Here is a 24983-nt window from a genome sequence, read left to right as displayed (position 1 = left end):
TCTGTAAGTCCAAATAAATAACATCCATAGAAATTCCCCTGACAACTACTCTCCCTGATTAACTGAAAATTTTTGAGTTGTTACCTCATCATTGGCAATGGATTTCAATAATTTCCCTACCCTAGATGTTAGGTTAGTTGGTCTGCAATTCCCTGGTTTTCCTCTTTTTCCCTTCTAAAAAATAGTATCATGTACAATTTTCTAATCCATTGAGACAACTCCTGTATCTAGGGAACCCTGATATATTATAGTTAGACCATCTACAATGTGCTCCTCTACTTCCTTTAACAGATTCTGATGGAAACAGTCAGGTCCTCAGGACTTGTCATTCTTAAATTCTATTCATTTCCTGATTACCGAAGTTTTGCTTATGTTAGGTTTATTCAGTCCCTGGTCCCGGTACACAATTAATTTCCCATGGATTTCTGAAAACTATCCTCCTTTTCAGAGGATACTGAGGCTGTGAAATTATTCAACGTCTGCTATTTTCCCATAGTCATCGACAATATTTCCACTTTCAGTCTTTAATGGACCAACATTGCTCCAGACCACACAGCTTTCCTTTATGTAAACATATCATTGCTTCTTACTGATTTTGATAACCTTTGCAACCTTCCTTTCATTATCCCTTATAGTAGCTCTCATAAAATAATTTGTGGCTCTTTTCTGATCTCTGTATTTTTCTTGTGCTGGACACTGCTCATAATGAAGGCTTGATTGGAACCAGAGCCACATGGGACACAGTGTCAGGACAGAGAATTTTCAGTGAATCTAGCAAAATGCGTCACAGCATTTCTCATCAGTCCTCCTGTGCATCACAATTCATTTTACATTTTTCTCTCCTCCATGTTCCAATCTTTATCATCATAATTTCAGTTGGAATTAGTTTTAATACATTGAAAGATTATTAACATTAATTCATGGAAGTGTAGACACTGATTGCTGACTACTTCAAAAGGTGGGCATCTACGTTAGCATTCAATCTTCACAGTGTAATCCATAGCAACGTGTTCTGAATAAGCATGGGACACATAGCGCAGAGTCAATGGAACATTGTTTATTGTTATACAACGCAAGAAACAGCAGCTGTTCGCTTTCCATATCTCTTGAGCTTGCTGAAAACTATTGAAAACTCTGTTTCTTTATACATAAGAATTTTACATCTACATCAAAGGTTCATGTCACAGATAAGGTCTCATGACGTGTTAATTCACAAATCATCTGAAAACTGTCAATACATTTAAACTGTTGTAAATGCTTATTCCAAAACTACTTTTCTCAAATGAGGCTTCATGACATAACTGCCACTTATTTTCCTGCAAGATCACTTATAAGATGTTAGGCTATGAAACATAAATGGTCAAAGTACAACTTTCAAAGCCATCCTGTTTATCTTGGGAAGTCTATTGTACAATAAAAAGAAGTTTGGCCCTGGACTGTAAACTCCCAGTATGTCCAATAATCCTCCAGGATCTCGAACAGTCTAGCTTCCAAGCAGTTTATCACACACTGCCTTGGTACCTGAAACGAAAAAGATCTCTCTCCCGCTGCAGCCAAGGAGAGTTGGTGACTAGAATTTCACATGGCAGTTGTTGCTCATGCTTGACTGACCAATCTCTAGCCCGAACGTTGCTGTGATGCTTCTTTGAACTTGCTTTGAGGTGAAAAGCTATGAACTCTGGAGACCACTGTCTCCAAAGCCATAAATTCAGCTCTAATAGAAACATCCTCACTCATTTCCCAATCCCTGTTATATCTATATATAAACCAGTGCCACATATTCACTAAATGTTATCACATTCCACTGACTGACAGCTAAAAAAGCAAATAATGCAGGTCTTATTCTGAATGGAGAACCTATGACAGTGGAACATGAAACAGGAGATTTTTGCCCAGGATCCCTGGGTGTATTTCAATCTGCTATCATTCGCCATCAAAATTAACCATGAGGTAAAGTCTCCTGTTATAGAGATAGCAAACTGACAACTTGGATATTAAGTCACTATCCTGGCTCTGGCATTGTGCCACCAACATTTTGTGGCAAGAACAGAGTTACTCTTGATGAGATCCATCATATTCATTGTGTGAGATTAGGTGGTTTAAGGTGGAAATATGACTGAAATGAGAGATAGTAGGAACTGCAGATGCTGGAGAATCTGAGATAACAAGGTGTAGAGCTGGATGGACACAGCATGAGCAAGCAGCATCATAGGAGCAGGAAAGCTAACATTTCGGGCCTAGACCCTTCTTCAGAAATGGGGGAGGGGAAGGGGGTTCTGAAATAAATAGGGAGGGAGGGGGAGGCGGCTAGAAGATGGATAGAGGAGAAGATAGGTGGAGAGGAGATAGACCAGTCAAGGAAAAAAGTGGGAATGGAGCCAGTAAAGGTGAGTGTAGGTGGGGAGGTAGGGAGGAGATAGGTCTGTCCAGGGAGGATGGACAGGTCAAAGGGGTGGGATGAGGTTAGTAGGTAGGAGATGTTGGTGGGGCTTGAGGTGGGATTAGGGGGTAGGTTAGAAAGGTGGGGATGAGCTGGGCTGGTTTTGGGATGCGGTAGGGGAAGGGGAGATTTTGAAGCTTGTGAAGTTGAGGTGTGAGGAGGGGATAAGTCTGAGGAAGGACAGGCAGGGTCGATCTGGGCTTGTCTGAAGTGATCTGTCCTTGTTCAGTTTTACGTCTTCAAGTCTCCAGCAAGGGGATAAGGTAAATGAAGGGAAGGATGGCAATTGAGAAATTGGTGACAAGTGACATGGGAGACAGAAAAGTAAGAATATTGGGGTTTGAGTCAGATGATGTGGAGGGAGGAGCATTTGTAATGTGCCTGTAAGTGATTCCCACTAGTGTAGCTGGATAAGGATAGCACAAACTGCTGAATTGCAACACCTACTTCCCTATGTTACATTGTGAAGATTTAATTGTACAAGTATTACTTTAATAGTGCTCAGGTGTATAAGAAAGACATAAGGGAGTTAATTTTATGCACAAATGAAATGTATTGCAATAGTCCTGGAGTAAGAGGGCTGGCATTTGGCATCAATGCCACCAACCTCTAAGGTATAATAAGGATCTTTCCTGGGCCGCTTGTTGCTTTGGACACCAAGGAACGTTGTATCCTTTCATTTAACTTTCTCAAGGAGATAGCTGAGGTTTGCATCAGGAAAACCTGTATCATCCATCCTGCCCTTTTTTGGTATTCAATCCAGATGGTCCTACTTAAGACACTTTTAACAGAGGAAAACAGATGACAGATGTCGTGAAATTATGTGGGGGAGCAAATAAGTGAGTCAAACTCTGTTCCTTCCCAAATTCGTTGATCCCGGTAAGCAGTTGAACTATTTAGACTGAGCTGTTTAAAGACTGCATTCTGATTCCAGCACCCTCAAGCAGCTTACATCTACTTTACACAGGAATGACATTGATCTCTGATTTCTTGATTTTTGATCTCCTTTGAAATATTATTTGCAGCAACACATATAACGATACCTTTCTGTTCCATAGCTCCAGGCTAGATATCAATTCCATAAAAAAAGTGAACAGCTTTGAGGTAAATTGATAATTTTATTTTTATCTTTAAAAATGATGACTAAGCAGAGATTAATATTTTGTGCCACAGAACTCTCCAGTGTGTGAAAAAACTTGGCACCAAACCTAATACTGCAAATTCTTTTTTAAAAGGGATGATTACTTAACCTTACTATGTACCAAAAACATCTTCACAGAAACTAAAAAGATCCAATTACCCCCCCAAAAATTTCTTGAATATTTGTCTGAGAAAATAACAGGAAAGTTGAAATTTTTTTTAAAGGTATCAGTAGTAGGTTATTCAATATCAATAGCAGACATTTACAAGCAGAGAGCTTTAGTAATGTATTTTGGACCTCACCAATCAAATATGTATGCATAAGGGACTTTGGTTAGGGAAAATATACAAGTGACGAAAGTCGCATCTATAGAAATATTGTAAATTTAAAAGATTTTAAATAATAAATTCCATCAAAAATGATTCAGAAGTGACAGCTGAAGTACTGTATTTAATGTGCCTCCTTAACATCGGAGGCTTTTGTTGTACCTACCAAATGAATATAGGTAGGAGGCTCAAAAATAATGACTCCACAAACATGCAGTATGACTTGGAATGGCCTTTTTCATACTCACAGATGAGCAAGAATGTCTAATAAACACTGTGCCTTCCATAATGAAAAAGAGTTCCAAGTAGAAAAGTTTTACAACACATTATACATTGATTCCAGACTAGAATTTCTATAAAATATTTACCAGTGTCACACTATTACATGGGCTCACTAATATCAAGTACTATATATAATCAGTTACTTACACAATCATTAAAAAGTCACTTTTAAAACAAGGATATAATGCTTAATTTTGAATTAACATGTTAATAATAAGGTTTGTGCAAAACAAGCAGGCCTCTATAATTAAGTATATCATCTTGCTTCCTTGTACCTTTTTTTAAAAAAAAGAGACCGGGGAATTTCTTCAGAAGTGTGTCTCCTTCTCTGTGATGGCAGGAATGCGTCCATCACCTTTAAGTTTACTGTCATAGTCATTAATTGTGCTACAGCATGTCTCCATATGGGACGATCCCACTCCTTTTCGTCGTAAGTCTGGACTGGGAGTTGTAAGCTTTTTAATTCTCTGTAATTGTGACAAAAATTTAGAAGAACACAGTTTAGTGTTGGGGATATTTATCTTATTATTTTCTCCTTTTTGAAGGTGAGTGCTTATGTAGTTTTAGAATACTAGTTTAATGTAAGACTTTAGATTTTAAAAGTTGATAGTTCATTTATGAATAAACCCTAGGTGAGTGGAAAGCAAGCTTCAAAGCTGGTATTCTGTAAGATTCTCATGTTTAATGGGAGCAGCCAGCCACATCACTCCTCCTTTGCACATTGATGGTATTTCTGGGAGGTGTTCCGACATAAACTAATGACTTATCCCTGTGAAAAGAGACTTAGCTGTAGACACAATCCAGCATGCAAGCTGCTGGTTGCACTCAGTAGAAGGAAATGTGTTGCCTTGTGTGCACTTAAACACAAAATTAAAAGAAGCAAATCAGAATAAACTAGAAAGCATACTGGAACCACAACTGATCTTTAAGGTGATGGTTCTCATCTCAATCCACATGGACAAGGAGAACCGCGACTCCGACTGGGACAACACCAAGATCCTGGGAGAGGCTAGGCAGAGACAAGCACGAGAATTCCTGGAAGCATGGCATTTCATGAAGCATGCTATTAATAAACACATTGAGCTCGACCCCAAATACACTCCACTACGGAGGAAACCCAGAAGTGAGACGATCCATCGCAATGGACCCTAGTGTTTAAAAACCAGGTGGGAAAACACAGCGATGCTTCATCAGTGGCTGCACGGAGGATGTTACCCAGCACGGTAACGAAACATCTGCGGAACAACAAACCAGTTCGGCGAGCCAACCAACCTCAACATTTCAGTGAACTGTCATGTGGCAGTGGTTCACAGTCCTGGGTGAATGTCAAGTGTCACTGGTACCACCTGCACGTGCACAAGCGTTGGCAGCCATCTTTACCAGCCAACTTGGCATTTGCTGTACACGCTACAAAGTTATTATAATCTTTTTAAAGATAATGTCACAGAAATATGAGCTTAGAACAGCCAATGCAAATAGTTGTGGAGCAAACAGGAAATCAAGTTTATGCTGCTTTTTTTTGTTGGAACATAACTGACAAACTAGACTTTCAGTTTCCAGAACTAGGACTTTTTTTGACTGTAAATGTACAAGGATTTTTCTCATCATAACTTAAGTACAAGCCACTCAAGATTTCATATAAAGAAAGAAACACTGAGCTCATAGCAGAAGTTGATGCACCAAACTACCTGGTTGTTTATTTGACAAGAAGTAGAACAGTTCATAATGTAATAGATAAGAGCAATAATGACAGTGATTACATATCCAATTATAATTACCTGTAGAAAAGTTCCTTCAGTGTTCCATAGTTTGAAGATAAATCCTAGAGGTATACAAATCATGGAAGAAAGAGCCAGAGCCCATCCTAGAGCGTAACCCCAGTCTGGATAGACATAGGTGTTGTTATATTTAAGTGGTTTATATCTCACAATGAAGAAAATGAAAATTGCCTGTAAGATAAACAATTCAGCAACATTTAAGATAAATATTTGCTTCAGATACTCTAATGTGCTCACATAAAACATCTGAAACTTGCTTCCCAAATATATCACTTAGAATTCAATTATCCTGCAATACTGAAAAAAACTGTTTTGCAGAAGTAACAATTTGCTCTGGTTAATGCTTCAGGATAATGATTGTTTGCGACGAAGGGCGCCTAACCCTGTGTTACTTTTGTTTCGCTCTCCTGCTAAGAATTTCCAGCATTTTTTAAATTAAGTTTCAGATTTCCAATTTCAGTGTGCCTCAAATCTAACTCTGGTGTCAGATTCTGATCTGACTCCACATCTTGGGCACCCTTAGGAAAGTTACTGCTCAAAGCTTTATCATGTTACCGGAGGCAGCACGACTCCAGTTCAGTGTCACTCCAGGCTTGTGAAACAACTTTCTCTTACAAGAAATTTAAGATGATGTTCAAAATTTACTACTTATGGGGTCAGCTAGCTCAGTTTGTTGATAAACTGCTTTGCAATGCAGTGACATCAATTCCAGTAGCAGCTGAGCTTACCATTACAGCCCCACTTTCTCAACCTCACCTGAGGGGTGTTAAACCTCCACCATTTGTTTGTGTCTGATCAGGCAGCAGCACTATATTGACTTCATGTTTACTGCGCACACATTCTATTACTTGGGTTTTCAGCTGTTATTTGGTTGCATTCTTTGTTTCTTGGCTTCAGATTCAACCAATCTAAACATTGGCCCAAAGTCCCCAGTTGCCTCACTGCGAACAGCTGTGAACAAGGGAACTGTGACAGGATGACAGACGTGATGTTCCCAGAGGCAGCTAATCGGGAAGCAATTGCTCGGAGCCCTGTCTTTCAGGGAGTGTAGTCAGGTTCTGGCGTCGGGAGGTCCAGTCAGTGAGTAAGACCGTCAACCATGTCTTTAATGTGACTATTGCCTGGCCATCAGCCGAGGTGGCTGTCATGACAGCAGGGCATGAATCAGAGGATACATTGGTCTCTACAAAGTGACTGCAACAGGATAACCGCTGTCCGGGGATACATCCTGTCACTTACAGCTGCCAAATAACTTTAAACCCTTAAATGCATTGCAGTTTAAACCACCCACTGCAAGTCCAGCTCCACTGCAGTTTCTCATGTCAGATTTCCAACATCCATAGTGTATTGTCTCTGGACCAGTCTTCACAGCCTGCCTTGTTTTATACCCCTTCGCAAAATATAAACCCAGCAGACATATGTTTTCCTAATAAAAACAGCATCAGTCAAATTCATGCTCTGAAGAGATAAGTATGTAATTCTAAACGTAAACATATGCATAAGTTATGAACCCTAAAGAAGCCAAGTGTATTTGGCGCACAGTAAGATTGTAAACTAAATATTAAAAAAAGAAATAAAAATAAAAATAAATACTATGTAAATGATTACAAATAGAGGATGTAAGGTGCAACAATAATGTAAAATATCTAATTCTGAGAACAATTTGTAAGATTTTTTTAACTGTGTAAAATAAAAGCATTTGACAAAAGGTGCAGCAACAGCATAAGAACTTACTGAACATATACCAGGAGTGATGAAATTCCAGCACCATTTAATTAAAATGAATGGCCTGTACCCAATCATGTCTTCAATATTGTCATAGAATCTATTGCTTCCTGTCAACATAAGAAGGGTCAAGAAAATATCAAGTTAACACTATACATAAGATAGGCAATCTCATTATCTGGATGATTTTATATTAGTGCAACATTTCACAGTCCTATTAATCTGAATCGTTCAACTAACATATTTGGTTTCCAATCTTTCTTGCATACATACAGGACAGAATACTGTGGATACATTTATTTCAGGAATTAAGATAAGTTATTCCACCAATCTGTTGTATAGAGCTCAGGAGACATTTTGTATGCAGGGAACTAGATATTTCCATGGATTCTGAAATACTATGTATTAGTGACACGGTCTGGTTCTTTTTCTTTGTGAAATTAGCTTACGGATATACATGTCTGAAACTGTAAAGACAGAGCAAGACAAAGGTAGAAAATATTTAATATTTTCCACTTGAAATGCCATGTTTAAAAATTCTCATCTGCACAGTGTCACCAGCTAGCTGTAATTTACTCATGAATTCTCATAAGCTTTCCAAAGAGGTTCACAAAATAAACTGATAATCGTGTTTTGTTGAGAGGCCACTGGCTTAATGACTAAAATGGCTGTTCCTACGTATTTGTCAATTTTCTTAGAGGAGGAAGATCTACTACGTAATGACAAAAACAGTAACAATTTGTCATTTTTAAAACAAGGAAGATTTTGGTACAGACCTTCCAAATGTATTTTGTGGCTGTGACCCAGATTTTGTAACCATTAGTTGCCCTTTTTGCTGACTTCGCAAAAGCTTCTCACAAAGACCTAGCAATTTTTTTATGGCATAGAATTAATTACAGTGCTAGTGATAGGGGATCTCTGGCATTTAGTAATAGCAATCTAATCAAGCAGGCTGCACAACAAGAATTCTAACAGACAGCAAATCAGGAATGAAACAGGCAAACCTTTTCAATAATTTTCCAGAAAACAAAGTAAAGATGAGAACAAATGGGATTAATGTGGAAGTCAAAAATATCATAAAAACATTTTTTTTGGATTACTTTAAACATACATGTAATTTTTAACATGGAGTGAGAAAATATGATGCTGCACAAATATAAAATTATGTCTTTATGATTGGAGGGGCTATCGAACACTAGGAACGACTTAGCGTTCTGCAACAAACCTGGTTGAACATGATTTGAATAGGGCAACCATTTACAGCTAAAAAATTGTGGCTGTGGAAACTCACATCAATTCATTAATTTCTAATTATTTCCATCAGCAAGCATTTCAATAGCACATCCTATGAAGGAATAAGAGACTGTTGAGAGCAAGGTATGGGGCTTTGTATCTAGTGGTGTACGCATATGCCATAATTTACTGTCAATTTCGCACTAATGACAGTGAACAATGGCCATTTTACCATCCCAATACCCATAAATTCCCAGCCATTGGTACAACTGACTTGTGCTTCATTTTCACTGATGCACACTACAAGAGTTGGAGAAGTTTAGGCTGCTTTACAACAGCACCATCTACTGTCTCATTAGTATCGCAGCCTCCAACATTCATTTGTAAACATCTTTAAACATAGAAACATTGAGAATGGGAGCAGGAGCAGGCTATTCAGCGCTTCAAACCTGCTCCACCATTCAATATGATCATGGCTGATCATCAAACTCAACAGCCTAGATTGTCTTTCTTTCCAGATTTCAGAAAAACAAACAATAATGCCAGAAGTAGTATTATTTATTACTTTATAGTTGTATAAATATGATTAATAGAAGTGGCATTATACATTAATTTTCAACACTAGTTGTTAATGGTATAAAATATCAACATCTCCTGACATTGGGTTTGCAGGTGAGGGGGCTGAGAAAACTATCATAGGGGCCTTGTAGCCATCTTGCTGTCTCCTCCCAACTTGTTGCAATTTTAAAGGAAGCCTCCATTTACCCCAGTGACCTTTTACCCTTGAAGTGACATTATACACTGGCCACTAATGGAGGGGGATGCAAATCCCCTCTCTTGGGCCACAGGCAAGAAAGGGTGTCACCTTCATTGCTAGCTCTTTTTCAAACTGGGTATTGTCATCCTTTCTACAAAGGCTGCTCACCTCCTGGGTGCTTCCCCATTCATGGTCTCTCCATCAAGACCCTCACCCTCCTCTCCCCACCACGCATAGCCTTCCCTTCCCGTCTCCACTGAGATGCTGCTCCTACCTGATCCTGAGGGCTCATGTTCAGAAACTGGAGACAGCTTGCATTTGCAGCAGTGACCACCACTCCCCAGTAGGTTTGTGGCACTACAGAACTGCCAGCCAACCTAAATAGTCACAACCTTCTGAGGCAGGGCTTGCTCTTGATTGATGGGTGCGAATGTGACCTCTAATCTTAGCCTGGATTTTGGAATACTAGTTCAGTAATGTAGCATCTCATAAGGACATAAGGAATAGATACATGAGTAGGCCATTCAGTCCCAGAAACCTGCCCTGTTATTCAATAAGCTAATACTGACCTGTCCCAAGCCTTAACTCCTCTGTCATGTGACCTCCTCATTGCCTTCAACTCCCTGATATTTCAAAAATCTGGCAACCTACTCTTTAAATGCTTTCAGTGTTCCATCCTCCACAACAGTCTGGGTAAGGAATTCCGAGATAACAAAGTGTGGAGCTGGATGAACACAGCAGGCCAAGCAGCACCTTAGGAGCACAAAAGCTGACATTTCGGGCCTAGACCCTTCATCAGAAAAAGGGGATAGGGAGAGGGTTCTGAAATAAACAGGGAGAGAGGAGGAGGTGGACTGAAGATGGATAGAGAAGAAGATAGGTGGACAGAAGAGTATAGATGGGGAGGCCGGGAGGGGGTAGGTCAGTCCGGGGAGGACAGAGAGGTCAAGGGGGCAGGATGAGGTTAGTAGGTAGGAAATGGAGGTGCAGCCTGAGGTGGGAGGAGGGAATAGACATTTCTTCTCAATGTGTACCCTGACAAGCTCCCTCAGAACCTTTAAATAAGAGCAATCCTCTTTAATGAATAAAGGCCGAACCTGTTTAGCCATTTTTGATAAATCAACCTCTTCATCCCAGGATCAGCCAAGTGAATCTCTTTTGAATTACCTGCAATGTTAATATATCCTTTCTTAAATAAGAAAACTGTACACGGTACTCCAGGTACGACTCACTAACAGCCTGTACTGTTGTACCAAGAATTCCCTATTTTTAAACTGTCATTTCCTAACTTTAAAAACCAAAATCTATTCCTATCTTAATTAGTTGCTTAACTTGTGAGGCGATTTTTTTTGTGATTTATTCGCAAAAGCATGCAGATTATTCAATGATCATTCAATGTGTCTTACTCAGTACTAACTTCTCTAATCTCATTGATGGAATATTTTACTTTTCCATTGGCTATTGTGAGACAAATGCCAAATATTATCATTTTTCAAATCACTAGAATAATGCAATGTTGTTGAAATTATGACTGTATGAATGACTTGTACACATCCTGAAGTAGCTGATCAGTTTTATCTTAATCATCTCAGGTTTTAATTATTCAAGGTTTAAACACCGATCCACCGGCAAAGATTAAACATATTGTAATTGACTTACCATAGGCCCATCCTATACAAATGCACTCAAAAATGGCCACAAAGAGAAGACACATGCCACTTGAAGCATATGCATCGAAGAGCTGGAAAACGTACATTCCTCCCTTCGAACAGAAAGAAAACAGTTTAGTATTTCATTTTGCTGGAAAATGCTTACATAGTTTTGCTACTGTATATTTGATAATTGCTCTGCAGAAATTCTAAGCTTTGCCTGGAACTGTCTCACTGAATATAACTTAAGTTGACTGTAATCTAAATTTACATCATTGAAAAACAACAGTAGTCAACAGTGGACCAATAAATGTAAATCAATACAATAAATGTCTGTTCAAAAGATTGATCTTATGTGGAACAAAAGAATTAACTGGTATCTGAGGAAACATTTTCTTCCTTATAACACTCATGATTTCATAATATCCAAGTTATTTCAATTTGAAAACATAGAAAGGTCAGGTCGATTTTTGTTCTGGGTGGGGAGGTGTTAGGTGGGATGTTGGTGGGACTTCCAAACAATTCATTTCAATAAGAATCCTGAGATGCCATTGCATTTGAGTTCCTCGTGGTTCCACAATAAAATTGTTAGAAAAGAACTTACCGAAGTATTTTTGCTGCAGCTTCTAGCAGTCCCTTTCAGGACCAATGTTTACACCACTGCATGCTGAGTTCCACCTAGCTGGGTTTGGGAAGCCCACCCACAGTCCTTTTGGACACTAAACCTGCATTGCAGTTGTTTGCATGCCACAGGATCCCGATGTGTGTAAATCCATAAGATTCCCACCTAATCTGGGTAGGATGCCAGACACATATTATTTGACTAGCTACAAAACTGTGGTGGGTGTTAACTGCAGCTGCTCAGTAATTTCTTCCCACTGCTGTCAAAAACCATCATAAAATGGGGTGATAATGAGACCAAATTGGCTCCTGTGATTTTCTCCTGGTATCTTCCTGTTCAGCTAAGAAATGGGAAAATAACAGAGATAAATGGCCCCCTGCAATGTTGTACATTGATCTTTTAAGGTTGCCCATTTGAATTGGTTAATTTACTTTTTAAACTGCTCCTGCCCTGTGTCTTAAACACACAGCCAATCATGGAGGAAGCAGGTCACTCCGTAGCTTCCAAATCTTATTGTGACCCTTGGAATAAGATGCAGCCCAAGAGACATGCATCCAGTGTCGTTGACAAAGTATTACCTTTTTTTTCCTGTGGCAGCCCTTCCAGGGAGAATCTATTTAAGAGGAGCAGAGTATAATGTATTCTGTAGTAGAAAAAGTAATTTCTTTAGAATAAGTAAATCTTTTTTGGGTTCCTTAAAGAATAACTTAGAATATGATAAAGCTAATTATAGCTTGCTCATGCAGCCTACTCCTCTTATTTGGAGGTGATTAATCAAATATTTTAACTGTGAATCAGGATTAGACTGTTGACAACATTTTGTTCTGAACAATTCAATGGGAGTTTGATCTGCAATATCATTTCCTGTATTATAAACCTAACATGGCAAAATGCAATAGAAATGAACTTTGTATTCAAAAATAACAGTATCCATGAATTAGTGTAGAAAATTAAGTGGAATAGGCTACATTGCAACCAGGTTAGATTGTTTGTCTCCACTGGGACTTTACTGCAAAACACAGGATAGAGGCAAGTACTTCTACATGACAAGGTCACTCTGTAAGCTTCTCGGCCTCATATTGTGGTACTGTCACAAAACACTAAACAGCTTCCTAATCCTCCAATAGAGGTGGCATGAAGCACATTCTCATTATGACCTCATGCATGCTCCCTCCATGATGGCATAAGTAAAATAATATTGTGTCTCTAGGTCTATTTTATATTTGAATATGGGGGCTTAAGACATGCTTGCAGCTTCCACTGCAATATTAAGTTGGCCTGAATGAAGTTAATGACATACTGAGTGCTTTCAGAAATATTGTCTGTGACCTCAACAGACTGTCCCTAATCAGAACCGTGTGTGGCCACAAGTAACAAGGTAGGTGTTTAAAATGTACTTACCTGAATGTTGAGCTGGGAACTCTATATTCAATCATGAAGTCCACTGTCAGCCACTACTTCACACACCCTCACTTTCACTCTGCAAGATCACAACCCCTATTGATACCTATCTCTGCTCTCTTCATTCCTGGTCTCTGCCACTAGCCATTCTTCCCAATCACTGCTCTCCAGCTCCTTCCAGCCACCAACATTCTCCTGACTGGATTTTCCAACATTTCAACTGTAATCGATTGGATATTCCCCAGGCAGACCCTTACCTCCTCCTGCGCTGTTTTCCAGTCTCCTTTAAGAACTCACCTGAGGGCTGCTGCTGGGTTCTGGGTGGCCCAATTCCTCACGGGTGGCAAACAGCCTATTCTGTGTCCAGAGGTCACCAGGTCAATGATGACTATGATGATCAGATTCTGTGTATTATCAGATTCTCATTCAGGGCCTTTTTTTTGTTGCTTCAATTTTCCTAACATATATTTTAATAGTTTGTAGCTCTTTTTTCTCTATTGTATATCCAAAGAAACTGTCTCAATATCACCAATTATGAATGATCTCATACCCAAATGGCAGTTAAATCATTATATTATTACTTTGAATAACATCTTATGGAACACACTAAATAAAACATGTTAGTGAAATCACTCAGTTTGTGGAGACTGGAACTTGTAAATTGATCTTCAGAAACACGGTTAGATTGACACATCAGATTAGAGAATATAATTAACTTCATTGCTTTTCAAATTTGATTGACTCAACTTATACCCATTCAATTTTTGTCATATCAATATCTGGTACTTTGAAAGGAAAGTACAATTTGTTCTGCATTTTGCTATTTTTCTTTGCAACGATACTGATAATTCCAGCATGAAAACTGTTTTTCAGAACTTCTGTGCTCCTCAACTCTCATAGCTGCTCCTTAGGCCAGGATCTGAATAGATTTATTAAATTTACCTTACACTTTTCTCTAAATCCCTGATCTTGGTCACAACATTCTACTTACACTGTTTTTCACTGACCTAATTGAGGTATACAAGATAATGAGAGGCATAGATAGAGTTGATAGCCAGAGACTATTTCCCAGGGCAGAAATGGCTAGCACGAGGGGTCATAGTTTTAAGCTGGTTGGTGGAAAGTATAGAGGGGATGTCAGAGGCAGGTTCTTTATGCAGAGAGTTGTGAGAGCATGGAATGCGTTGCCAGCAGCAGTTGTGGAAGCAAGGTCATTTGGGTCATTTAAGAGACTGCTGGACATGTATATGGTCACAGAAATTTGAGGGTGCATACATGAGGATCAATGGTCGGCACAACATTGTGGGCTGAAGGGCCTGTTCTGTGCTGTACTGTTCTATGTTCTATGTTCTTCTGGCATGCTCCGCCAACTTTTCAGGACAGATCTGCTCATCTCTGGATGAATCTCTGATGACTCCTGGTCAAGTCTTTATACCCCCTTGGCTAACAGAGGATAAGGAGGAACCAATCCATTGTTTTTGACAATGTTGCACTGTCCTAATCTCTGCCATGACTGTACAGTTGAAAATCCTTTCTGTCCATTATGTGTTGGATATGAGCCCATTCTTTTTCTATATCCCTATTATCTTTCCTTTCTCTTACCAAAAAGTTCAGGCCACCTCTGATATTGCTCCTTTTAAAGAATTTTGTTGTCTCAAATACATATTCCAAACTATTTCTACTTTCATGCCTTTTTTGCTCACCAGACCATATCCATCTTTGAGTTTTTCTTGGCATTCTTCAAAGGGTTTAAGATACCCACTGCTGCCTTCTAATTAGCAACAATGCCCTCCAGCCAAACTTGTCTCTCACTTCCATCCAAGCTTAACACTCATACTCACTAATCACAAGAACCTCCGCTCTGCATCTTCGCTTGGCCACACTTTCTGTCATCAAAGGTGCTGTCATGGTGGTGTGATGCCCTTCATTAAATCATAATTGTGTCTCCTCCTAACTTCTCCTGGGACCTTCAACATCTTTGAGAACTCTACCTGGTTTATCCTTCCTGCTTCTCCTTTAAAATCCTTGGTGTCTAAAGTAACCTTCCATGCCTTACGCTGATTTTCTGATAGTTATTCTTTCAATTATCATCACTGAAGCAAGAATGCTGAGTGACTGCTCACCCTCTGATTTCAGTCTCCCATTCAGATCTTCATTGTTCCTGCTTTCCCTAAAAATTCCCCATTTTGTATAAATTGTGGATCCTTAAATTTGTCTGCTTCTCCTTTGTCTACTTAGCCTCTCTAACTCCATATTCTCTCTTCTGACTCTTCTGAAAACATACTTCTTACCAAGCTGCTAATCACCCTTCGATTAAAGTCATCTTTAGCGCAGTATCCATTTATATTTCATTTATGCTTTTATGAAGCATTTCTCATAAAATAAAATGTTATTTTCTGCAGTTGCTTTTATACAATAAAATTAAAATCAGTTGCTCTAATTGATACAATCTGTAAATGATTTGAAGGGTGTTCACCTTAACATATTCTTAACATAAAAATCTAAAACATGAACAAAAAGCTTCAGGTTAATTAGCTTACCTCTGTTACCATTATTAATCCAATCAAATATGACACAATTGCAATAATGCAAATCAGCTGTTCTCTTCTGTATCCTACACGGAATACCTTAGGATACATGTCTATTATAGCTGTTACCAGACTTTCCATGCAGACAAACTACAAGAAAAGAGTGACAATACTGAAATTCATGGTTATATTGTGTACGCAAAATTACATAATATACAGCATCAAACCAGTGAAATGCCAATGAACCTCATGGCTAATTGTATCACAACTCTTGAGTATTTTATGCCTTGGAATTAGAAGGATGTAATCACTGTTCCACATAAAATAATTAAGTGAATAAACAGGGAAGCAACACAGGAAGTTATTTTTCTGCTGGGAGCTCCAAAACAAGGAAGCAAAACCCCAGAAGACAGTAGGATGATTAGGTTGACAATTTTTGAATGGGCGCTGTAAGTTAAAGAAAAAGAGTTGGAAATGATACAGGATATCAAGATGAGCAAATGTAAGAAATAGAAAGACCATTCAGAAATGCTGGAGAGAAGGTAGCTAGTAGTTGATCTTGGAACAGGTACGACAAATTTCCTCAATAGATGGGGAACCAGTGAAGTGAGAACTCAAAGGCAACTCTGCATGAGTTGATACCACAAAAATAAATGAATAAAACTGACTCAGTATTTTGCTATTAATTAATCTTTGAAAACACCTCACTATGTACTTTCAAAAAGACATTCTTTAATTTCACAGTTACCTTAGCAATTCTAAAACAAAGCTATCAGTGTGGTACATAACTATCAACATGAAATCACATAGTAATAACTTAATAAACTCGGTCAGCATTTCATTAACTTGGCTCTTAATTTCAACAACAGTTTCATAATTATTTATTGCTTAAATTATTGACTAATTTAACAGCAAGTGTAAGAATGAAAGTAACAAATGTAAGGAAAAACAGATTGTCTCTAAAATGGAAGAACAGTCATGAAAGAGATATTGAAATGGGGTAAGAAAATTGACTGTGCAAAACTAACATGGAAAGGCTGATGAAATACTTTGAATAAATGCACATTTTAAAAAATTGTTAAATTTGTAAGGAATGGAATAATTGAAGGCATGTAAAATATGAGCTAATGAACGATTATTGTGGAAGACCTACTGCGATTTATCTTTGAATGTGGCTGCTGCTAAATGCAAAAATCCTGGGTCGTACCCACCACATAAACTGAGCTTGGCCTCCCTGATTTAGCTCCTACCTTCAGACATGTCTGACTTGTATGGCCTTACCAGGCTTTACAGTGCTGACAGCATAGCATCTCTCAGGGTCACAATATCCTTTAAATCAAGCTGTAATCCTAGTGAGGGCAGACAAACGATAGCCTGGGAATGTAGGAGGCACTGCAGCAAGGTAAATCACCTCAGGCAGAGATTCCAACAGGTACCAGCAGTTTATGACAAAGCTCCATGGGTTGCCTCCGATTGATTTACAAAAGCCTCCAACACTGTCATTTATGTGTTCCAAATTACAATTAAAGTCACCATAGATCCAAACTTTAAAATTAAGGATTCTTACAGACACACACGCAGCAAATGGGACAGTGTTTAGGTAATATTCAGAATTCAAAGAAATTCTGAAGAAAATCTGAAATATCAGACCTGAAATGTTAACTCTGTTTCTCACCACAGTTGCTGCCAGACCTGTTGACTTTCGCTGGCATTCTCTGTGTTTGTTTCATATTTCCAGCATTTGCAGATCAAAGTGAAATATCTGGTGTTCACTTACATGACCTTGTGTAATCAATAACTTTTGGAGAAGCTATATTTGATTATTTTGAGAGACAAGCTGACATTAGGTGCCTTTGGGAGGGGGAGGGAGTGGGTGGATGCTCTTCAGAGGTCCAATATGAACTCAATAGGCTGAATAGCCCGCTTCCACACTAGGGATTGTATGATTCTCTGTCTGGGTACCAAACTGAGGATATTTTAATCGGCCTGTGATCGACAACAATGTGACATCATTGCCAAAAAACAAAATAACTTGAGAAAGTCACCTCATTCCACCCTTGTTGTTTACGTTTGTTCCTTTTTGCTTATGTTTTCTACCCATGATATTTATGCAAAGTCTTGACTGTCCCATATATAGTTGAATGTGTGCACACTTGGGTTAAGAGGGGGTATAGTTTAAGTTTGTATAGTGATAGTCCATAATTCATTTTGTCAATTGCTAAAGGATAAGTTCTATTTATTGGTGGAACCTACTATAAGTCTTTTTTTTTGAAATGATGGACAAATTCAGGTAAACGTATCAACATAGTGTTTCGATGATTATTTACACATTTGTGAAAGCTCACAGAATAGTGGAGCTGGATGCACTTTCCATCTAAGTCATAATGCTGTGCAAAGCTAAAGAGGAAAAATGTGAGGTACCTGTCCAATTAAATTCTGCCAGAGTCTAGTGACTGAGTATGATGTTTTCACTCTAAGACAATCAAACTCAAGGAAGGAAGTATGGAAGACTGACTCCTCAGTGTTGTGCTCTAAGGAGGCAACCATGGCCAATAATATGTTTAATTCTCACATATAACTGAGGACTGCTAAATGAGGGACAAGAACAAACCTGAGGATAACATTTGCATTAATATGACGATGGGAGAAGTGGGGGGGGGGGGATCTACATGCCTGTGATCATCCAGAGATGAAAACCATGTTGTCATAAACTAATATGCAGTCATTGGCTGTTCACATTATTTAAAGCAAGGTAAACTGTGGCAAAATGTCATCTGAACTTTTCTCTTTCAGCTTCCAGCTATCTCTGCTCTGATATCATCGCCAATTAGCCTCTTATATTACATCAATGAGCAGATATCTGGAACATTTAAACAACACTGCAGATGACTTTCCCGATGAAGAGATGGGAAAAGGTGAGGGGAGGCAAAGGAAGCCAGTGTAAACCAAAAAAAAATTAACTAAGCAGTAACTGTATGTGGCAGTGCTGCACAATATTACCATGGACATTGGCTTCACCATATACCAGGATAAAGATCAGAAATGATGGTCTGAAGCAGCTGATAGTGAGAGACCAGCCAGCATTGTTTGTTTCTCATTCTGAGCTCTGCTGATTGCTTCACTAGTTTAGTTTTGGCTCAGAATTGAATATGTTCTGGTTGTTTCACCTTTAACAAGCGGCTCTTATTTTCCCTTGGCATAAGACAATGATGACAAAATAAGATGACTCTATTCAATGGTTGTGGTATTTGCATTCATTGCGTTTTTATTCAGTGTATGCATAAATTTCAAAATAAATTGCCTTGTTCGCCAGTCCTTATTAAAAGAGAGCATACGGAGTTGTTAGTTTAGATGAATTATGGCCCTCAACCGAGAGGTCTGCGGGCATACAACTGCAAAAAAGCATTGTGTATGTAGGGGATAGATGATCAATGCTTTTTTGAAAACAGGTTTTCAGCCACTACATGATGGTGTTAAACTGTCAGTTGCAGGAGTGGTAACTGTCTGCTTTTCTCCACTTATATCACTGCTGGAGAGCACTAAGTTCACTGAGTGTAAAACACAGGTTGTCTGGGAGCTATCTTGATCCCTTGGTCAGAGTTAGCTGGTCCCCAACAATGTGAAACAAACCTATTTTACTTCTTGCACTTTCAAGTGAGAATTATCCAGAGCAGCAGAGACAGGCTCGTTGATCAATACTTGCTAATCCACGTATCAACCGTGTTGATGTCTCCTCAGTAACTAATTCCAGCTCACCCTACAGTTTGTCCAAATGACAAAAACTACCTTGCACAACTGTACTTTATGAAGATGAACGATTCTTCAACATGAACTAAGGAGTCTGGCACTAAGTTAGGATTCTGATTGGCAGGTTGTGAATAGACACTGTGTCCATCCAAGATAATGCCATTAGCTAAGAACAGGCATGGTCAGGAGCTCAAATCAAAACTGAATATGCCATGATTACATTTAACCATTATCCCCAGACAGAGCAGAAATTCTGTACATAATCAATCTATTTCCTCACTTTCCTGAATCTTCTTTCTTTCTCTAGGCCTGAACCGTATTTGGTTGTTTCAGTTATGAGAAAGGTCCTTAACTTCATTATGATTCTGGTCAACAACAAGGAAGGTCATATTTTCAATTCTGGAAAAGTCATTATTGATTTGACTGACAAACTGTGTTGAGATTGATGCATAAGGGCATCAATTTAGTTTGATGCTCTTGCCATTTATTTATGCATTAAGTATTTTGTAATCATCAGTCAAAATTTATATATGCAGGGAGGCACCCATTTTACATGTGATCCTTTCTAAACTTTGGAAGGAAATGAGCTGTTTGAACAATTTCAATAATACCTCATTATTAAAACGTATTATGCAGACGTACTTTGAAATTTACGATATAATATACTAATTCGTAAGTTAAAATAGATTTTTAAAAAAACTCAACTTGCAACAAAAAAAAATCAGAGATTACATTTGAAAATTCTTGGATTCACAAATAAGCTATGTTGCCAGCAGAGTCCCCTGTCAAATAGTGTGATTGATGACCTGATTGTAAAGTCCGATAGTAACACACTGCTTATTATAGTTTAATTACACTAGATTGTCAAAGCATTTATACATTCATTTACGTGAAATTAAGTTCATGTTTATTTTACCTGACTGTCCAGTCCAAGGAAAATGAGCATCAAAAAGAAAAGAACAGCCCACAGTGGTGCAAGAGGCATCATTGTGACAGCTTTCGGATAAGCAATAAATGTCAGACCAGGACCTAAAGATAAAGATCAAGGTATTATCAATAATATCAAATATTCCCTGGATTGAGAGAAATTTTCAGACAGTCACCCATCTTTCAAATTCTGAAGGATAGTACTATGATGAGTTGAGACCAGACATTAGAGATTTAAGCAGGGAATGAAATGACAAGACGTGGCTTAGTCAAATGCCATTGCTATCTGTTTCAGTTGATGTATTAGGAAAAGTTCAGTAGATTGTACCTACGTACACAGAGTTATAGAGACATACAGTCATACAGCATGGAAACAGACGCTTCAGTCAAACGAGTCCATGCCAACCATGTTCATAAACTGGTCCCACCTGCCTGTGCTTGGCCCATTTGCCTCCAAACCTTTCCTATTCATGAACTTACCCAAATGTCTTAAAACATACAACACTCTGGGGGAGATTAATAGGGTGGATGCAGACAGATGTTTCCCTTTATGAGGGAATCTAAAGCTAGGAAATACAGTTTCAAATTAAGTGATCTCCATTTCAGACAGAGATGAGGAGGAATTTCCTTTCTCATAGAGACAATAATCTTGGAATGCTATATCCCATAGTTCAGTGGAGGCTGGAATATTAAATCTATTCAAAACTGAGTTTTGATGGATTAGTGATCTACAAGGGAGGCAAAGGTGAGCTTGCAGGAAGCAGGAGTTAAAATCAGAGCAGCCATGATCTTATTGAATGGCAGAGCAGGCTCAAAGGCCCAAATGGCAGAATTAGAGAACCTCCAAGTTGAAGACTTATGAAGAAAGCATCAAGATTAGAACGCATTTTTACAGACTGTTTATCGGTTGCCACAGAATGTATAAGTGCTTTCTAACCAATACCATTTCACGACACCTTTTTATATACACACCTTAAAAGTTATCTTAGGTAGTGTCCCTACCTCTCAGCCAGGAAGCCCAGGTCCAAGTCCTACCTGCCATGTCCTACCTGCAGGTCACTTAAAAAAATCCACATCTAACTAGTTATTTTAAGAAACTTGTTCATAGGTGTTATGACATATTGCAGGAGGAGGTGGGTCTTGAACATGGTCCTCCTAGCTTAGAAGTAGGGTCATTATCACTGTGCCTCAAGTCAGTTTAGATACAAATCTAAGTAGCTTTTTTATTTGAGCAGGAGAATGGCTGGCGAGTCCAGAATTTATTGTCCATCAATAATTGTTCGGAGAGCAGTTAACGTCCAACATTGTGCTGTGGGTTTGGGCCAGACTGGGTGTGGGTGCTACATTTATGTTCCTAAATGATTTTAGTGAACCAGATAGATTTTTATAACAAATGACTGTAGTTACACTGTTTTCATGAAGTTAGCTCATTTTAAATTCCAGACTTTTATTGAATTCAAATTTCAATATCCGCTTTGGCAGGATTTGAACCTACTTTGCCAAATTAGTCTGGAGTTCCAATCCAGTGATAATCACTACTCCACACATCTAAGTACACTTTTGGCAATACATATCTAAGTAGATATTTTTAACAAACATGTTCAGGCATTCTATGACAGGTGAGACTTGAACTCAAGTTTTCTCGCTTTAAGGTAGGGACATTATCACTGTACCACAAGAGACACCTAAACATGTCTAGGTAGTTACTTTAAAAAAACTGTGAATAACATTAGTTAGCTGGAGTACTGTGCGCAGTTCTGGTTGCCATAGCAAGCATGGAATTGCACAAGAGTAGATGCAGAAAAGATTCATCAGGATGTAGCCCGGGCTGAGGCGATTCAGCTAGGAAGAGAGGCTCAATAGGCTGAAGTTGTTTTCCTGACAGCAGGTAAAGCCGACGTCGGATGTGACTGCAGTGTGTAATTCCAAGGAGCATCAAGAGGGGAGATAGCAGAAACCTTTTCCCTTAACAGAGGGGTCATTCACCAGAAGGCACAGTTTTAAGGTAACGTAGCATGACGTTTAGAGGGGATTTTGGGAAATGTCTTTTCACTCAAGGTTTGAGTCTATCTGGAACTCACTGCCAAAAAGGGTGGTAGAGGTGGGGATCATTGTGACATTTATGAATTATTTAGACAAATACTTTCAATGCCATTGCATGCAAGGCTACGGGCCAAATGCTGGACAAGGGAATTAGAGCAGATAGCTGTTCGATGACCAGCTTGGACAGGATGGGTCAAATGGCCTTTTTCCATGCTACTAAAAACTCTGAATCCATGTTCAACATGCTATGACACACTCATGACAGGTAGGACTTGAACTCAGACCTTCTGGCTCAGAAGAAGAGATGCTACCACTGCACCATAGGAGCCCCCAAAACACATCTATGTACTTTCAACCATTCAGTATTTAACATCCATAAACATCCTTGTGTACACTTAATGCTGAGATAGATAGATTCTTGATCAGCAGAGGAATCAAAGATTACAGGGAAAGTGTATATAAGGACTGTCAGATCAGCCAAGAGCCGATTGAATGGCGGAGCAGATTTGAGAGGCCAAGGAGCCTACTCCTCTCCCTACTTCTTTTGGTCTTATGATCTTAATAGAACCAGTTAGCTATCACCTGACTTTAATAGCCTTCTCCTTCTCATTTTTGATTCTTCTCTTTTTGCTTTTATTTTCCCACATCACCTCCTTTCCCTGCTCAAAAAAATCTCAAACATTTTATCATTCTCATTGAAAGTCAGATCTACCTCTGCATAAGAGAATGGGTTTTGAGTGAATTACTAGTTTAGTCTGGGAAACTCAGACAGTGTGGACATGTTGGAGCACAGAGTCTGTTTCTGCTGTGCGTCTCTTCCATAAAATCTCACCCATAAACCAAACAGCAGATTTCTGGCAGACACTGTCTAGCCTGCAGAATGTTTTCTGCTTACAATTCACATTTCTTGTATCCTTTGCCATTCAGATAATTGGGTTTTGCTATTTAATTAACGTACATTAATGTACGAAATACAGGTTTCTTTCTATTCTGGACCTGGAACTGATTGCTTTTGTGGAAGTGAAATGTTGGGAATAGTGTTTAACATTACAAGGTGAAACATGTGCAAAAAGGATTGAATGTAAAACAAAGTGCATTTTGTTTGGGGTCAAACTTACTGCCATTATTTTACTCTGTCCCGTTTTTCCACTTTATCAATAGGAAGTGAAACGGTCTTTTCCAATCGATATCAATGACTTGCAACCAAATTGACGATTGTATGCAGTTCTGCAGCATGACACACATGCTGCCATAGATGACCCATGCCCCTTTCATGCCTTCCATGTCACTTCTTTATGACATCAATGACCCATCCCACCTTCAAAATAATCTTGTTGGGGGATACAACAGAAAAATAGCTCATGGTATTAGTGAGATAATGCACCTTAAACACTTCTGAAACAGTGAAGAGGCTAATCATTTCGAATAAATGGTTACAAGTTTATGAATCAAGTTCTGGAGTGCACAAAGCTTTATACAAGTGTGAGCACTGCAAATTCATCAAGATCCTTTCACTGGAGTCATGGGGGAACAGAAAGATATTTTTATGGCTCTGCAGGTTGACCACAAACAACCCTCAAGGCAATACATCATGGCTTGTTTTGAACAGATGCTCTTGGAACTAAAGGCAAGACCTGAAAAAACTTTCTGGATTGAACCCCAAGGTATAGCAACTATATTACTGTAAAGTAGCAGCAGGCCATATTGATGCAAACGATAGATATTGTAACAGAGAGTGCAATCACAGAGACAAATGTTAATAAGGTCGCAAGGAGGAATAATGCAAACTGCACAACACATGTCATAATCACAAAGTCAGTGTGGTGCCATAAGATATTTATGTTGACCAAATCATCAGCTAAATCAGTTTTGCATAATAGTCAATCTCTCCACAGCAAATCATTTACAAAATGGCAATTGTGGTGGTAATAGGCAAGAGGTTGGGAATGAGCAGCAAGTGTTATGTAATGTACAGTACAATTTAGCATATAGTTAATATGCTAAAAGTGTATCCACAGTGAGTAGAAAAATCTAATATGGCATATAACAGTGATGCAGTGACTAAAATGCATGCCCCTTGTATCATATGTCCAGCAGAACAAGGACAATTGCTTTAGCACGTCATATGTCTCAATGGATATATTCTCTACTGCAATACAGTACAGTGGTTTGAAATTCCTTCAAATGAGATAGTCCAGTTTTGCCTCTTTAAAAAAATCTCAGCTTGCTCGTGATTTCAAAAGTAACTAAGGATCTGCTTGTTTGCATACCCACTGACCTAGACGTTGGTGTAAAACATACATAAAATGGATGCAAGCAACTGAACGAGCAGAAGATTCCTATGTAGTCTTTAAGAAACAGTACTGCCTACATTTATCAAGCAG

The 24983-nt window shown here is 38.8% G+C and overlaps 1 protein-coding gene and 1 long non-coding RNA gene across 3 annotated transcripts in view; one reads left to right on the top strand and one right to left on the bottom strand.

Annotated features, from left to right (window-relative positions):
• Positions 1–1037: 1037 nt before the first annotated feature.
• The window catches only part of slc6a11b (solute carrier family 6 member 11b), a 162204-nt gene continuing 138258 nt past the window's right edge, over positions 1038–24983 (bottom strand). For both annotated transcript variants that reach the window (XM_059649832.1, XM_048547413.2), the window contains 6 exons: positions 20546–20658; positions 15895–16032; positions 11342–11444; positions 7702–7802; positions 5968–6138; positions 1038–4656 (listed from right to left, as the gene is read on the bottom strand). In XM_059649832.1, coding sequence (XP_059505815.1) covers positions 4498–4656; positions 5968–6138; positions 7702–7802; positions 11342–11444; positions 15895–16032; positions 20546–20658 — 785 coding nt within the window. In that variant the 3' untranslated portion in view covers positions 1038–4497. The remainder of the gene's footprint in view (positions 4657–5967; positions 6139–7701; positions 7803–11341; positions 11445–15894; positions 16033–20545; positions 20659–24983) is intronic.
• LOC125460225 (uncharacterized) overlaps positions 22342–24983 on the top strand; it is a 45436-nt gene continuing 42794 nt past the window's right edge. The window contains exon 1 of the long non-coding RNA XR_009446489.1: positions 22342–22561. This is a non-coding gene — a long non-coding RNA (uncharacterized LOC125460225). The remainder of the gene's footprint in view (positions 22562–24983) is intronic.

Source organism: Stegostoma tigrinum, chromosome 11 (assembly GCF_030684315.1).
Source record: "Stegostoma tigrinum isolate sSteTig4 chromosome 11, sSteTig4.hap1, whole genome shotgun sequence".
NCBI lineage: Eukaryota > Metazoa > Chordata > Chondrichthyes > Orectolobiformes > Stegostomatidae > Stegostoma > Stegostoma tigrinum.
This window is presented reverse-complemented; position numbering and strand designations above follow the sequence as displayed.